This window comes from Zea mays, chromosome 8 (genome assembly GCF_902167145.1).
Source record: "Zea mays cultivar B73 chromosome 8, Zm-B73-REFERENCE-NAM-5.0, whole genome shotgun sequence".
NCBI classification, from domain to species: Eukaryota; Viridiplantae; Streptophyta; class Magnoliopsida; order Poales; family Poaceae; genus Zea; species Zea mays.
Window position 1 is genome coordinate 9800779 of NC_050103.1, and position 15716 is coordinate 9816494.

At 47.9% G+C, this 15716-nt stretch overlaps 1 protein-coding gene and 1 long non-coding RNA gene across 2 annotated transcripts; one reads left to right on the forward strand and one right to left on the reverse strand.

The window, feature by feature from the left end:
• Positions 1–3154: 3154 nt before the first annotated feature.
• Positions 3155–5585, forward strand: LOC111347724 (uncharacterized). The gene is made up of 3 exons (NR_151777.1): positions 3155–3740; positions 3845–4068; positions 5507–5585. It is a non-coding gene; the product is annotated as an uncharacterized lncRNA (long non-coding RNA).
• Positions 3167–4509, reverse strand: LOC118473079 (uncharacterized). The gene has a single exon (XM_035961596.1). It carries the CDS (start codon positions 3796–3798, stop codon positions 3232–3234), a length of 567 nt encoding a protein of 188 aa, XP_035817489.1. The 5' UTR covers positions 3799–4509; the 3' UTR covers positions 3167–3231.
• Positions 5586–15716: the final 10131 nt, after the last annotated feature.

Here is a 15716-nt window from a genome sequence, read left to right on the forward strand (position 1 = left end):
GTTCCTTAGCTCAATCACTTCGGAACGAAGGTTATTCAACGCCATGGTACATCCCTCGTCTTCAGCGCTTTTCTGCGCTCTGAGGGCATTGCTAAGAATAAGGCCCTGTAAAAGGAATGTGGTATTAAAAAATAAGCACACGAATTTTTAAGCATACAAAAAGTTTATTTCTTCACCTTTAAGCTGTTGTATGCCAAGCTGTCGGCCAATTCATCTTTTGACAACACTGAGAGCCCGTCTTCTAGTGTTGGGAATCCGAAGCTTCTTGCCATCTCCCGGCAGACAGAGATCTCATTGCTGTCTGGGAGACAATACAAGAAGTCTTCTTCTCCACTGCCGTTGAAAATCAACGCCCCCTTTGGATATTTCAATTTTTGGGCATAGAACTGAGCCTCTTGCTTTTCTTTTTCAGTCAACTCTTTCCCCGAAGCATGTTGTAAAATATAATTGAAAGCTTCGGAAAATGCTTCGGGGCGGCAGTGCCAGTTTCTTCAGCCAAAATTTGTTCTGCTACTTTCATTTCTTTGGTTTCCAAGGATTTCACCTTGGCGGGCTCTGAAGGCCCAGCTTCAGTCTAAGCTGGGTGCTTTGTAGCTTCAGCACCAAAGGCTTCAATTTGCACTTTGGGAGTTTCGACAATTTTCTTCGGAGTAGTGCTTGAAGACTTTATTGTCTCCAGTACATCCAGAACGTTAACCATTCTTTTTCTTTTGGGGGTCACCGCTGGACCTTTCTGAGTTTGTGGCACTCCAACTTTTGCCGAAGGGCTTAAAATTTCTGATATTTTTGTCCCTTCAGCTTTTGGCTCTTCAATTCTTTCAGCCTTCGGTGTTGCAGTCACTTCTTCAGTTTTCTGCGCAGGTATAGGTTTTTTGGCTTCAGTAGCCGAAGAAGCCTCGCCGACAAACTCGGGCACTATGGCCGGTTCAATAAAGCGCAGTCGGTGAGTAAGGACCTTTACCCTTTTCTCTTCGACACAGGCTCGCTTGGAGCAGCTGAAGCATCGTCTTTCCCAGAAGTTGCTTCTTTTCTCTTTCGCCCCCGTAGAGGGTAGCGGTAGTCAGGGTACACAAACCCAATAGCATCAAAAACTCGGTTGAATCTTTTCTTCTTTCGGCCTCCGAAGGCCGCAGATAACGCAGTATCTTCTGCCTTTGAGTATGGCCCAAGCAATTCATCGCTTGTAGCTTCAATACATTTCAGCCAATCATCATCTGGCTCGACAAATTTACCCTCGTATCTGAAGGTGAACTTCATCCTAATCAGCCCACCTTCGTCAGGCTTGATGATAGTTTCTTTTGGCATTTCCCACTTTTCTACAAGTGGCCATACTCTGAAGGCTATGTGCTCCTGTACTAAATCCCTTGTCCCAATGAAAGAGCAAACTACGCCGAAGGCCCTCTGGCATTCTTCGACTGCCTCGTCAACATTCACCTTCGATTTCCGGAGTCCGAAGCGCTGCCAGATAGGGCGCATGATGATATCTTTAATATCTTCTCGTGCCTTCAAATCGTTTTTCACATAGAACCATTCCTTCATCTAGTCCCCAGGCCATCTCTTCCGAAAAGTCGGCACGAGACAGCTTGACCCAGAGCGAGCACCGAAGCTATAACAGCCAAAATTGTTATGATATTGCTCTTTACCCCAGGGTTTCGTCTCATATACTAGCTCATGTATATTGCAAAAACTTTTTGCATTTGGCTCCAAACCTTGGCTCTTCACGGCCCATACGAAGATTCCCATTCTTATTATTGCTTCGGGGGTAAGTTGATGAAGGTAGACCTGATATATCTTCAGAACTTCAACCACAAATCTGTTTAAGGGGAACCGAAGCCCAGCTTTAAAAAAGCTTCGGAAAATCACGACTTCATTATCTTCGGGAGTTGGCACAGTCCTCTCTCCGTCATCCGCCCTCACAGTAGACATGTCTCGAAAATATCTGCCCCTCATGTTATCAAGATGACTTTGTTTAATACTCGATTTTCCGAAGACTGAGTGGCTTGGTCGCCATGGTCGATCTTCGGAGTCTTCACCTCCGCTTTCTACATCATAACTATCACTTTCACCAGTATCTTCATATCTTCAGATAAGCCTTCTAAAATTTCTCTAGTAATCTTCTCTGTATTTGTTTTCGCTATCGATTCAATGAAGCCCAGATTCTTCTCCTCAGAAAGGCTCAGTTTCATTTCGGCAACAACTTTCTTTTCCTGAGACATCTCTCCGAAAATGCTGAAAATGTGCTCTTAGGGCCGAAGCTAAAAATCTAGAAAGCTGGTCAAGTGTTTGTGGGCAAAGAGCTGTTTGAGCAGGCAAAGCAAATGGCAAGAAGGCTTGCAAATGAGCTTGCGGTCGTAACATATTTATACACCCAGGGCATTGCAAGTGGGGGGTCACGCTTGCCATTGACTGTTGCTATTCTAGCAAGAGGAAGGTGTTTTTTCGGACCTTCGGCTTAGGGCCTTCGTCCATATCGCAATCTGAATTTATTATCCTAACAAATTAATATTGCGAGGGGCTACTGTTGGGGGCCTTCGGCTTCCGAAGGTCCTCAAAAACGTGATTTGACAATGTTTCTGGAGTGTAATACATGAACAGGTACCTTCGGACATGGACCCTTCGGACATGTCTGTAACACCCTGAATTTTGGGGTATAAAATTTCTTTTCTAATATCCACCAAATTCAGGTGTTACTCTCAGTTTTCCGCCTTCCTTTCTTTTTTTCCAAATAGTGGAGAGTTATTTTGTTTTATATATGTAAGCCTAGTAAAATAAAACCCTAGAGGTGCTTTGATTGTCGCATCATGCTGGAGCGTGCTTTCATTTTGTTTAATGAGTGAACTCATGAAGCATGTCTAGTTTTGAATCTAAAATCTAGAGCCATATTCAAATAGAAAAAAAAGAAAATAGAAAAAAAAAGGAAAAAAGGCCCAGCGCGCCCATTTTCCCCTGGCCCGCTCGGCGGTTTGGCCGGCCCAGGTGGCGCGCGTTTTTTTTTCCTGCGGTCTGGCACCAGCAGCAGCACCCGGCGGCCCACATGGTTTTTTTTCCCTCGCGGCACTGTGCACGGCATCGCGGCCCATCCTTGGACGCGCTCGCCCGCAGCGATCGCGGCTCCACGCGCTCGCCCGCAGCGACCCGCTCGCGCTGCCGCAGACCAGGTCCCACGTGCCCCTACCTCCCGCACGCGCTCTCCCCAAACCCTAGGTCGCGCGCTCCCAGCCGCCGCCGCACTCACGTAGCCCCGCGCCCTCGCGTCTCCCCAGCCCACGCGCAGGGACGCCCACACTCGCCCGCGCAGCAGCTCGCGGTGGCGGTGGCCAGCCAACTCACGGCAGCGCGACGGCGTGGTCGCACAGCCTCATGCGGCATTCTGTCTAGCCACCAGCGAGCCTGTCCATCGCAGCCGCCCCGCCATGGCCCCGGCGCGGTCCCTGGCCGACGAGCTCGGCTGCTGGCCGCCTGTTGCATCCGCCCGCCATGGCCGCGCGCCACAGCCGCCTGCCAGCCATGCCTTGCCCGCTTCCCCTGGCCCGCTCGTCGAGGTCCAGCCGTGTGATGGCTGGTGAGCCCCGTCGGGTCCCGTGCTCCCTCCGCCGCGCCGCTCGGTGCACCCAGCCGGCACATCTCCTCTGGCGAGCGCCCACAGTTGAAGCTGCCACAGTCGTCCCATCCGCGCGTTGAAGAGTCGACGTTTGCGTTCTCCACTACCCGAGGGAGCCCCACTGAAGCTTCGTCCGTAGGTGAGCATTCAAGCGCATCTTGTCTTCCTCGCTGCACTGTGCTCCATCCGCTGCACATCCTTGGGCGCTGGCACTGACCTGTCCCACGCTCTTCCCAACCTCAGCTCGTCCATGTCGCGCCGTTGCATGCCAGCCCTGACCTCAACCACCGGCGGTGCTACATCTGCTCCGACGAGGCCACCCATCGTGAGCAGTTGAGCACCATCGCATGGCTCCGTCCGTCCCTGCATGCGTCCAGTTGAGATTATTGGGGAAGAAACCGCCCGTGGCCCCCACCTGCATGCCGATATCAACCTTCCCACGATGTCCTGGTGGCTGCATCTTGCATGTGAGTATGCATTTATGTACGTTGCATCCCTGCGCAACTTTAGTTTTTTTCCACGCATGCGGGCATGCAACGAGTGTGTCCAGATCGGATCCAGAGATCCTCAGCGATGGCAATCTTTGGACCCCTCTTTGTGGCTTCGATCCGACCAATCACGCCACGCAACGCCACATTAAATCCGAGAATCGTTAATTACGTGTTAACTTTTGCGTAGCCATTAGATTTATTTTGTTCCTATGCGTTAGCTTCGTAGGAGTGTCGTGCCCACAGTAAAAGTATTTTTTGTTATGACACATGCTTTGTGTATTTAAGTGATTAATTATTTACCCGATCGGTTATTAAAATAGAGATAAACAAATCTGTAATTTTAATTTATGCTTTATAAATATACGTTAATGTGATTGATGCAGCTCAAACGTTTTTGAATCAATACTTATTCAGTATACATCTATTTAATATTTCTTGCGTGTCGCGCGTGTTGTTTCGTGCGAGTTGTCGTGTGTCGTTCGTGATTGTCGCGCGTGCTGTTCGCACGTGTGGCGCTCGTCGTCGTCGAGTTGTTTGTGCGTCTGGTTCGTGCGTTATTCACGTGTGCCGCGCATGTCTCGCGTGTCGATCACGTGGGTCACGCGACGTCTGCTCGTGATGATAAATTGCTTCCGCTTATAATCACTTGTGTTAAATAACGTTAATTCATCAGGTCATATATTTTAGATAATTAACTTAAGGTTCACTCGACTAATATTTATTAGATTAATATTCTAATTAGATTAAATTTGTAGTGTTTAACTTGGGCTTTTATAATAAATATTAACATGGATAATATTAATTTAACTACTTTCTGTTTATTTAACAATCGTTTAGTATAATCGTGTCACCTATTTAGCTTTTCTCGTCTGTTGTGCGTGCTGCTCCGCGAGTGGCGGCGTGCTGGTTCGCGCGCCGTTCACGCTCGTCGCGCGCGCTATTTTCGTGCGTCGTTTGCACGTTGTCGTGCGGGTTCGCGCGTCGTTCGCGTCGGTCGCGCGCACTGTTCGTGTGCCGTCAGCGTGCTATGTCGCATGTGTCCGTGCGTTGTTCGCACGCTGTCGTGCTGTTCTGCGCGTCGTAAATTCCCCTCGCTTAGAATCTCCCGTTTTAATTAAATTACTTATTTATTTGACAATTGTAGTGTAGCAGGTTTAATCAAAACTAAATAGCAGTTACAATTCATATTTGATAATGCTGAATTAAATGGTCTGACTAATACTTGTGTAGCGTAAACGTTATAACTTCTCGGGCGTAGCTTCGACTGTCGCGTTTCTTATCCTCGTGTAACGGTAGAAGCGCTCTCTCTTTTTTATTGCTCGTGTTGATAATATTTTATCTTGTATGGTGTAATGTTCTTATGCAAGTATATGTTTCCTTGTGCCTGTTTGTATTCATTGCGCGTCGCGAATAGACTGCGATCCATTTCCGAGCTTCGAGGAATCGACGGTCAAGCTTCGGCGACCAAGTGATCCAGTTCTTCGAGTTCCACGAGATTGAAGACCCTGAGCATCTGTTTGGTGAAGGCAAGTGTCCTCTGACCTATTATGTCCCATTTACTTTATAATTCATCAACCGCATACCATGATCAACTTAAGGATTGACTAGCTTTGTATTTACCTCACCCTTGATTACCTTTTGGGCTACTATGGTTAGCTTCATGCTATTGCTTTACTTTAATCAATGAACATGATGAGATACAATGATGATACTATGATTTTATTCTGGACATGATGATATACTTGTGGCATTTAGGGGACTCGGGTTGTTTCCCGAGTACCTCTCCGTAAGGACCTGTTCGTTGAGAGACCACCCGGGATAACAGTGCAACCATGAGGGTGAAATGGGATGCCCTTAGCTAATTAATTAGAGGAACTAGAGGTGTAGTTGCTTCGCCGTCGTGCCGTCAATGGGGTCCAGGCACAGTGCTTGCTCTGCCGAGGCTGGGTGCCGAGGTTCTTTCGTTTTGCTTTTGTTAGTCACCCTCCTTCGGGGAGAGGTACTGTGTTTATCAAACTGGAGAAACCTAACGGGCGGCTATGACCTCTAGGGAATCTTTGTAAAGGCTACGTAGTGAGACCCTGCTAGGTCACCTTGGTAGTGATCAATGGAGAGTCATGATCTCCGGGCAGAATGGGAATCACGACTTGTGGGTAAAGTGTGCGACCTCTGCAGAGGGTTAGAAACTGATATATCAGCCGTGCTCACGGTTATGAGCGGCCTTGGGATCCTCTTTGATTAGAGATACTTGATCAGAGATGGTTGGTTTACAGATGATGATGATGATGGTTATGACTATGGTAATGGTAAGTGGTATTCTTTCCGTTTGGAAAGGGTACTTTGGGTTAATAACTTGGGTTAATGTTAAAACCTGGCTCTCAATTAATAATAATAACCTGACCAACTAAAAGCAACTGCTTGACCTTAACCCCAAATAAAGCTAGTCCACTACAGCCAAACAGGACATTTGCTGAGTACGTTGATGTGTACTCACCCTTGCTTTCACAAAACACCAGGTTGCCTTTGGTGCAATCTATGCTCAGGTAAAGAAGAAGGCGTCGAGGCGGATCTCCAGGAGTTCTAGGACTTCGATGAGTTCGAGGATTAGGCTAGCGACCTCCCCCAGTCAGCTGCCTGTGGTGGGTTGTTTACGTTGGCTACGTTTCGATTCTGTGTACTTTGATTTATATTATGTAAATGGCTCTAGTCTGTAATATTATTACTTACTCTTTATTGTAATTCGAAGCATTGTGCTATGATGAGTCATTTATGTAATCGCTGTGTACGTGAATTACTGATCCTGGCACGTATATGGTTCGCATTCGGTTTACCTTCAAAACCGGGTGTGACAATGTCAAAATTGCTGTATGAAGAAACACAAGGAGAACGAAGGATGGAACAGAGCCGAAGCTGTGCGCAAGGAAGCTTCGACATGTTGGATGAAAAGAGGAAACCGACTTAAAGAGGAAAAGACTATCTAGACCCCGATAAATTACTATAGAGTTATTATCAAATGCAAAGGGCCTGGGTGTAATTTTACATGGGCTGTGTCCCGTGCCTATAAATAGATGAACAGTGCTCTCGTACTGTTTAGGCTGACTTGGCATTTGCTTTTGCGTCACGCTTGTACTTTTGCTTTCTTTCAAGCCGAAGGTACATTTGTAATTTGTTATCATTTCTATTTTTCCATAATAATAAAATAGAAATGAGCTAATAATAATATTCAAATGTTTATGTTATTTCTCATACTTTATGTGAATCCTTCTTCATTATTTGTTGTACTGATGAAGGTAAAGTCCTTCATAACCTCCGTCCGAAACTCATTATATCCCAAGGGAAATAATGCTTCGAAGGACGAAGGACTTTAACGTTTAACAATTTCTGTGTTGCCTTGTTCTTAACTCATAGCATTTAAGGACAAGTCCCCAACACCACCGAAGAGAAGTGCCCCAGGCCGATATCCGCAAGATATAGCATATTCTTTTAGCTCTTCTTTTTCAGCCTTTGTCAACTCTTGACCAACTAAGTTTTGAAAGTTAAAAGCTTCATCTTCTGAAGGGCCTTCGGCTATTTCTTTCTCTCTATTGGGCTCTAAGGCCGTAATCTCTTCGGTGGCTGCGGCAGCCTCTTCTGCGGCAGCTTCTTCCATGACCATGTTTAATAGTATTTTATCTATATCAGCAACCATGCTTTCTAAATTAATATCTCTGGCTTCGGCAGCTTCGGTATTCATGGCTTCCAAAGGTGCAATAGCCGGCGCCTTCGGAGCTGAAGCTCCTGGTGGTGTTCCTTCAATGACTTCTGTCACTATGATGATCCTTTGCTTTGTCGGCTTAGCTGCCTTCTTCGTTTTTGCAGGCTCCTTTTCCTTCTAAAAAAGCTTCATCAGATGTGGCCCCAATGGACTTAGCTTGACAGGCAAAGATTCAGTCATTACCTTTAAGATTTCCTCTACTTCGGTAGCAGAGGGTGTTGCAGAAGTTCCTTCTCCTTCATCAATTGCTTTTTGCTTTGGAGACGAAGCTTTTCTCTTCTTTGAAATACCTGATTTCGGCTCAGACTCTAGTTTTTTCTTCTTCGGTTGATCTTCATCGTCTTTATTCAGAGCACCAGCTACTCTTTTTCTCTTTTGGCCTTCGGCATCCTTATCTAGCCACTCGTAGCCGGGGTACTCAAAATCTAGAGCATCCATCACTCGATTTAACCTCCGCTTCGGACGGGTGCCGAAGGCCGCAGTCATCAATTGGTCTTCTTTTTTAGAATAATTTTAGAGTATTTCATTGCACATCACCTCAATTGTGTCCATCCACTCTTGGCAAGGCACTTTGAAATGTTTCTTGAATTTGTAATAGTAAGGTAACCAAACAAATTCCCCCTTCTTCTTTTCCCTCTCCAGCTTCGGCATTTCCCACTCCTTCAAAGTTGGGAACACCCTGAAGGCCAAAAATTCTTGCACTAAGTCCCTAGTGCCAATATGATCTACAATAAATCGAAATTCAGCCAGGGCAATTTGGCTCGGACTTCCCGGTGTCATATTGCACTGAGGCCTAGTCTCTCCGAAGGTCAATTCTAACGGACTCTGGACTAGCTTCTCCTTCTCTTCATCAACTTTGATGTAGAACCATTCAGATTTCCAGCCAGTTGGCCACTTGCTTTGGTAGCTAATCACTGGAAATTTTGTAGTCTTGCGATAGGCAAAGTTGTAGCAGCCAAAATTTTCATGTAGCCCATCTCCTCTAGCTTTCGTCTGGTAATGGAGCTCGTGCACTCAGCAAAAGCCTTCACCAAATGGCTCCACCCCTTGGCTTCGGAGAGCCCAGATATAAACACTAAGTCTAACGATAGTGTTAGGGGTAAGCTGATGAAGGTTGTCGGGGACCATAATTAGGGGCACCCTCAAGACTCCTAATTCTCAGCTGGTAACCCCCATCAGCACAAAGCTGCAAAGGCCTGATGGGTGCGACTAAGTCAGGGATCGGTCCATTCGAGGGACTCGATCACGCCTCGCCCGAGCCTAGCCTCGGGCAAGGGCAGCCGACCCCGGAGGATCTCTGTCTCGCCCGAGGCCCCCCTCCAGCGACGAACATACTTCCGGCTCGCCCGAGGCCCAGTCTTCGCCAAGAAGCAACCCTGGCCAAATCGCCACGCCAACCGACCAAATCGCAGGGGCATTTAATGCAAAGGTGGCCTGACACCTTTATCCTGACGCGCGCCCTTCAGTCGACAGAGCCGAAGTGACCGCAGTCACTTCGCCGCTCCACTGACCGACCTGACAGAAGGACAGCGCCGCCTGCGCCGCTCCGACTGCTGTGCCGCTCGACAGAGTGAGGCTGACAGGCAGTCAGGCCCGACCTCAGGCACCATAGGAAACTCCGCTCCGCCCGACCCAGGGCTCGGACTCGGGCTCAGCCCCGGAAGACGGCGAACTCCGCTCCGCCCGACCCAGGGCTCGGACTCGGGCTCAGCCCCGGAAGACGACGAACTTCGCTCCGCCCGACCTAGGGCTCGGACTCGGGCTCAGCCCCGGAAGACGGCGAACTCCGCTCCGCCCGACCCAGGGCTCGGACTCGGGCTCAGCCCCGGAAGACGGTGAACTCCGCTCCGCCCGACTCAGGGCTCGGACTCGGGCTCAGCCTCGGAAGACGGCGAACTCCGCTCCGCCCGACCCAGGGCTCGGACTCGGGCTCAGCCTCGGAAGACGACGAACTCTGTTTCGCCCGACCCCAGGGCTCGGACTCAGCCCTGGCTTCAGCCGACGGTCTCCGCCTCGCCCGACCCAGGGGCTCGGACTCGACCTCGGCCTCGGAAGACAGACTCGACCTCAACCTCGGAGGAGCCTCCACATCGCCCAACCTAGGGCACGGACCGACCACGTCAACAGGAGGCGCCATCATTACCCTACCCCAAGCTGACTCAGGCTACGGGAAACAAGACCGGCGTCCCATCTGGCTCGCTCCGCCAGACAAGCAATGATGGCGCCCCGCACGCTCTATGACGACGGCGGCTCTCAGCCCCCTTACGGAAGCAAGAGGACGTCAGCAAGGACTCGACAGCTCCGACAGCTGTCCTTCCGCCAGGCTCCAGCGCTCCTCCGACGGCCACGACATCACACGAACCGGGTGCCAAAACCTCTCCGGCTGCCACGATGGCATGTACTTAGGGCGCTAGCTCTCCTCCGCTAGACACTTTAGCACTCTGCTACACCCCCCATTGTACATCTGGATCCTCTCCTTACGCCTATAAAAGGAAGGACCAGGGCCCTCTTACAGAGGGTTGGCCGCGCGGGGAAGAGGACGGACAGGCGCTCGCGTGAGGCCGCTCGCTCCCCTCCCGCGTGGACGCTTGTATCCCCCTACTGCAAGCGCACCCGACCTGGGCGCGGGACAAACACGAAGGCCGCGGGATTTCCACCTCTCTCTCTCTCTCTCTCGCTCCGGCCGCCTTTTTCCCCCCTTCGCGCTCCGTCTCGCGCCGACCCATTTGGGCTGGGACACGCGACGACATTTTCACTCGTCGGCCCAGGGACCCCCCCGGTCTCGAAACGCCGACAGTTGGCGCGCCAGGTAGGGGCCTGCTACGTGTTGACGAACAGCTTCCCGTCAAGCTCCAGATGGGCAGTCTCCAGCAACCTTTCCAGCCCGGGACGGTGCTCCGTTTTGGGAGTCTTGAGTTCATGTCCCTCGATGGCAGCTACGACATGATACTCCTTCCCCCGCCGTGCGACAGCGACAATGGCGGCTGATAGTCGCCTAGAGGGGGGGTGAATAGGGCGAAACTGAAATTTACAAATATAAACACAACTACAAGCCGGGTTAGCGTTAGAAATATAAACGAGTCCGCGAGAGAGGGTGAAAAAACAAATCACAAGCAAATCAAGAGTGTGACACGTGGATTTGTTTTACCGAGGTTCGGTTCTCGCAAACCTACTCCCCGTTGAGGAGGCCACAAAGGCCGGGTCTCTTTCAACCCTTCCCTCTCTCAAACGATCCCTCGGACCGAGTGAGCTTTCTCTTCTCAATCACTTAGAACACAAAGTTCCTACAAGGATCACCACAAGATTGGTGTCTCTTGCCTCAATTACAAGTGAGTTTGATCGCAATGAAAGAATCAAGAAAGCACGATTGAAAAAGCCAAGCGACAAGAGCGACAAATAACACACGGATCACTTTCTCTCTCAAGCCACTAATCACTAATGATCTCTTTTCTCAATTGTGAAACTTGGAGAGATGGAGGCTTTGAATGTGTCTTGGAATGGATTGCTAGCTCTTGTATTGAATGTTGAAGGTTGGAATGCTTGGATGTAGTGATTGGAGGTGGTTGGGGTTGTATTTATAGCCACCAACCACTTCCTAGCCGTTGCTCCATTCTGCTGAGCGCGGACGGTCCGCGAGCCAGGTCTGGACGGTCCGCCCCTGTAGATCAACGGCTGAAAATGCAACGGTCAGCAGTAACGGCTATATCAACGGCTATATTGCATTTAATGCGGCGTCAGATGTCAGATAAAGCCAGTCGCGGACGGTCCGGTCGTGCACCCCGGACGGTCCGCGAGGCCCCTATAATTCATTTCTCCGAACCCGTCACCTTCGGGTTTTTCGGTTTCTTACCTACCGGACGGTCCGCGCCTGAGGCCGGACGGTCCGGGCGAGGGCTCGGACGGTCTCTGCTTTTCCTTCGGACAGTCCGTAGTGGAAACTTGTATTTTTGTATGGGTTCTGTCCGAAGGGTATCCTGGTGTCGCGGACGGTCCGCCGCAGGGGCCCGGACGGTCCGCGCTCGGCTTGTTTTTCCAAAAAGCTTCTCCTGTCCGGAATAATCTACGGTATTCCGGACAGTCGATTTAGTATAGTTATAGATGAACCTTTGGCACCTGTAGAACATATAATCTAGAGCAAACTAGTTAGTCCAATTATTTGTGTTGAGCAATTCAACCACCAAAATCAATTAGGAAATAGGTGTAGGCCTAATTCCCTTTCAATCTCCCCCTTTTTGGTGATTGATGCCAACACAAACCAAAGCAAGTATAGAAGTGCATAATTGAACTAGTTTGCATAACATCAGTGCAAAGGTTGCTTGGAGTTGAGCCAATATAAATACCTATAAAGTATGCATGGATTGTTTCTTTATTTTTAACATTTTGGACCATGCTTGCACCACATGTTTTGTTTTTGCAAACTCTTTTGTAAATCCTTTTCAAAGTTCTTTTGCAAATAGTCAAAGGTAAATGAATAAGATTTTGCAAAGCATTTTCAAGATTTGAAATTTTCTCCCCTTGTTTCAAATGCTTTTCCTTTGACTAAACAAAACTCCCCCTAAATGAGATCCACCTCTTAGTGTTCAAGAGGGTTTTGATATCATATTTTGAAATACTACTTTCTCCCCCTTTTGAACACAAAAGAATACCAATTGATAATATTCTTGGAAACACAGTTTTTGAAATTGGTGGTGGTGCGGTCCTTTTGCTTTGGGCTCTTACTTTCTCCCCCTTTGGCATGAATCGCCAAAAACGGAATCATTAGAGCCCTCTAAGTACTATCCTCCCCTTTGGTCATAAATAAATGAGTTAAGATTATACCAAAGATGGAGTCCTTTTGCTTGGTGCTCATGCTTTCTCCCCGAAGAATGGAGAGTTGCTTGGAGTGACGGCGAAGTATGAGTTACGTAGTGGAAGCCTTTGTCTTCGCCGAAGACTCCAATTCCCTTTCAATACACCTATGACTTGGTTTGAAATAGACTTGAAAACACATTAGTCATAGCATATGAAAGAGACATGATCAAAGGTATATAGATGAGCTATGTGTGCAATCTAACAAAAAAAGTTCCTAGAATCAAGAATATTGAGCTCATGCCTAAGTTTGTTAAAAGATTGTTCATCAAGAGGCTTGGTAAAAATATCGGCTAATTGATCTTTAGTGTTAATGTAAGAAATCTCGATATCTCCCTTTTGCTGGTGATCCCTAAGAAAATGATACCGAATGGCTATGTGCTTAGTGCGGCTATGCTCGACGGGATTGTCGGCCATTTTGATTGCACTCTCATTATCACATAGCAAAGGGACTTTGGTTAATTTGTAACCGTAGTCCCGCAGGGTTTGCCTCATCCAAAGCAATTGCGTGCAACAATGTCCTGCGGCAATGTACTCGGCTTCGGCGGTGGAAAGAGCGACTGAATTTTGCTTCTTTGAAGCCCAAGACACCAAGGATCTTCCCAAGAACTGGCAAGTCCCCGATGTGCTCTTCCTATTGATTTTGCACCCCGCCCAATCGGCATCCGAATAACCAATCAAATCAAATGTGGATCCCCTAGGATACCAAAGCCCAAACTTAGGAGTATAAGCCAAATATCTCAAGATTCGTTTCACGGCCGTAAGGTGAGCTTCCTTAGGGTCGGCTTGGAATCTTGCACACATGCATACGGAAAGCATAATGTCCGGTCGAGATGCACATAAATAGAGTAAAGATCCTATCATCGACCGGTATACCTTTTGATCCACGGACTTACCTCCCGTGTCGAGGTCGAGATGCCCATTTGTTCCCATGGGTGTCTTGATGGGCTTGGCATCCTTCATTCCAAACTTGCTTAGAATATCTTGAGTGTAATTCGTTTGGCTTAGGAAGGTGCCTTCTTGCAGTTGCTTCACTTGAAATCCTAAGAAATACTTCAACTCCCCCATCATAGACATCTCGAATTTCTGTGTCATGATCCTACTAAACTCTTCACATGTAGACTCATTAGTAGACCCAAATATAATATCATCAACATAAATTTGGCATACAAACAAGTCATTTTCAAGAGTTTTAGTAAAGAGTGTAGGATCGGCCTTTCCGACTTTGAAGCCATTAGCAATAAGGAGATCTCTAAGGCATTCATACCATGCTCTTGGGGCTTGCTTGAGCCCATAAAGCGCCTTAGAGAGCTTATAGACATGGTTAGGATACTCACTGTCTTCAAAGCCGGGAGGTTGCTCAACATAGACCTCTTCTTTGATTGGTCCATTGAGGAAGGCACTTTTCACGTCCATTTGATAAAGCTTAAAGCCATGGTAAGTAGCATAGGCTAATAATATGCGAATTGACTCAAGCCTAGCTACGGGTGCATAGGTTTCACCGAAATCCAAACCTTCGACTTGTGAATACCCCTTGGCTACAAGTCGAGCTTTGTTCCTTGTCACCACACCATGCTCATCTTGCTTGTTGCGGAAGACCCATTTGGTTCCTACAACATTTTGATTAGGACGTGGAACTAAATGCCATACCTCATTCCTAGTGAAGTTGTTGAGCTCGTCTTGCATTGCCACCACCCAATCCGAATCTTGTAGTGCTTCCTCTACCATGTGTGGCTCAATAGAGGAAACAAAAGAGTAATGTTCACAAAAATGTGCAACACGAGATCTAGTAGTTACCCCCTTATGAATGTCGCCGAGGATGGTGTCGACGGGGTGATCTCGTTGGATTGCTTGATGGACTCTTGGGTGTGGCGGTCTTTGCTCTTCATCCTCCTTGTCTTCCTCATTTGCATCTCCCCCTTGATCATTGCTATCATCTTGAGGTGGCTCATTTGCTTGATCTTCTACTTCATCAACTTGAGCTTCATCCTCATTTTGAGTTGGTGGAGATGCTTGCGTGGAGGAGGATGGTTGATCTTGTGCATTTGGAGGCTCTTCGGATTCCTTAGGACACACATCCCCAATGGACATGTTCCTTAGCGCGATGCATGGAGCCTGTTCTTCACCTATCTCATCAAGATCAACTTGCTCTACTTGAGAGCCGTTAGTCTCATCAAACACAACGTCACATGAGACTTCAACTAGTCCAGTGGACTTGTTAAAGACCCTATATGCCCTTGTGTTTGAGTCATAACCAAGTAAAAAGCCTTCTATAGTCTTAGGAGCAAATTTAGATTTTCTACCTCTTTTAACAAGAATAAAGCATTTGCCACCAAAGACTCTAAAATATGAAATGTTGGGCTTTTTACCGGTTAGGAGTTCATACGATGTCTTCTTGAGGATTCGGTGTAGATATAACCGGTTGATGGCGTAGCAGGCGGTGTTGACCGCCTCGGCCCAAAACCGATCCGAAGTCTTGTATTCATCAAGCATGGTCCTTGCCATGTCTAATAGAGTTCTATTCTTCCTCTCCACTACACCATTTTGTTGAGGTGTGTAGGGAGAAGAGAACTCATGCTTGATGCCCTCCTCCTCAAGGAAGCCTTCGATTTGAGAGTTCTTGAACTCCGTTCCGTTGTCGCTTCTTATTTTCTTGATCCTTAATCCGAACTCATTTTGAGCTCGTCTCAAGAATCCCTTTAAGGTCTCTTGGGTTTGAGATTTTTCCTGCAAAAAGAATACCCAAGTGAAGCGAGAATAATCATCCACAATAACTAGACAGTACTTACTCCCGCCGATGCTTATATAAGCAATCGGGCCGAATAGATCCATGTGCAGGAGCTCCAGTGGCCTGTCGGTCGTCATTATGTTCTTATGCGGATGATGAGACCCAACTTGCTTCCCTGCCTGGCATGCGCTACAAATCCTGTCTTTCTCAAAATGAACATTTTGTTAATCCTAAAATGTGTTCTCCCTTTAGAAGCTTATGAAGATTCTTCATCCCAACATGAGCTAGTCGGCG

Excerpts from the sequence above, each read along its gene's own strand:
- LOC118473079 (XM_035961596.1), bottom strand. The coding sequence starts at position 3,798 with ATGTGCAGCGGATGGAGCACAGTGCAGCGAGGAAGACAAGATGCGCTT.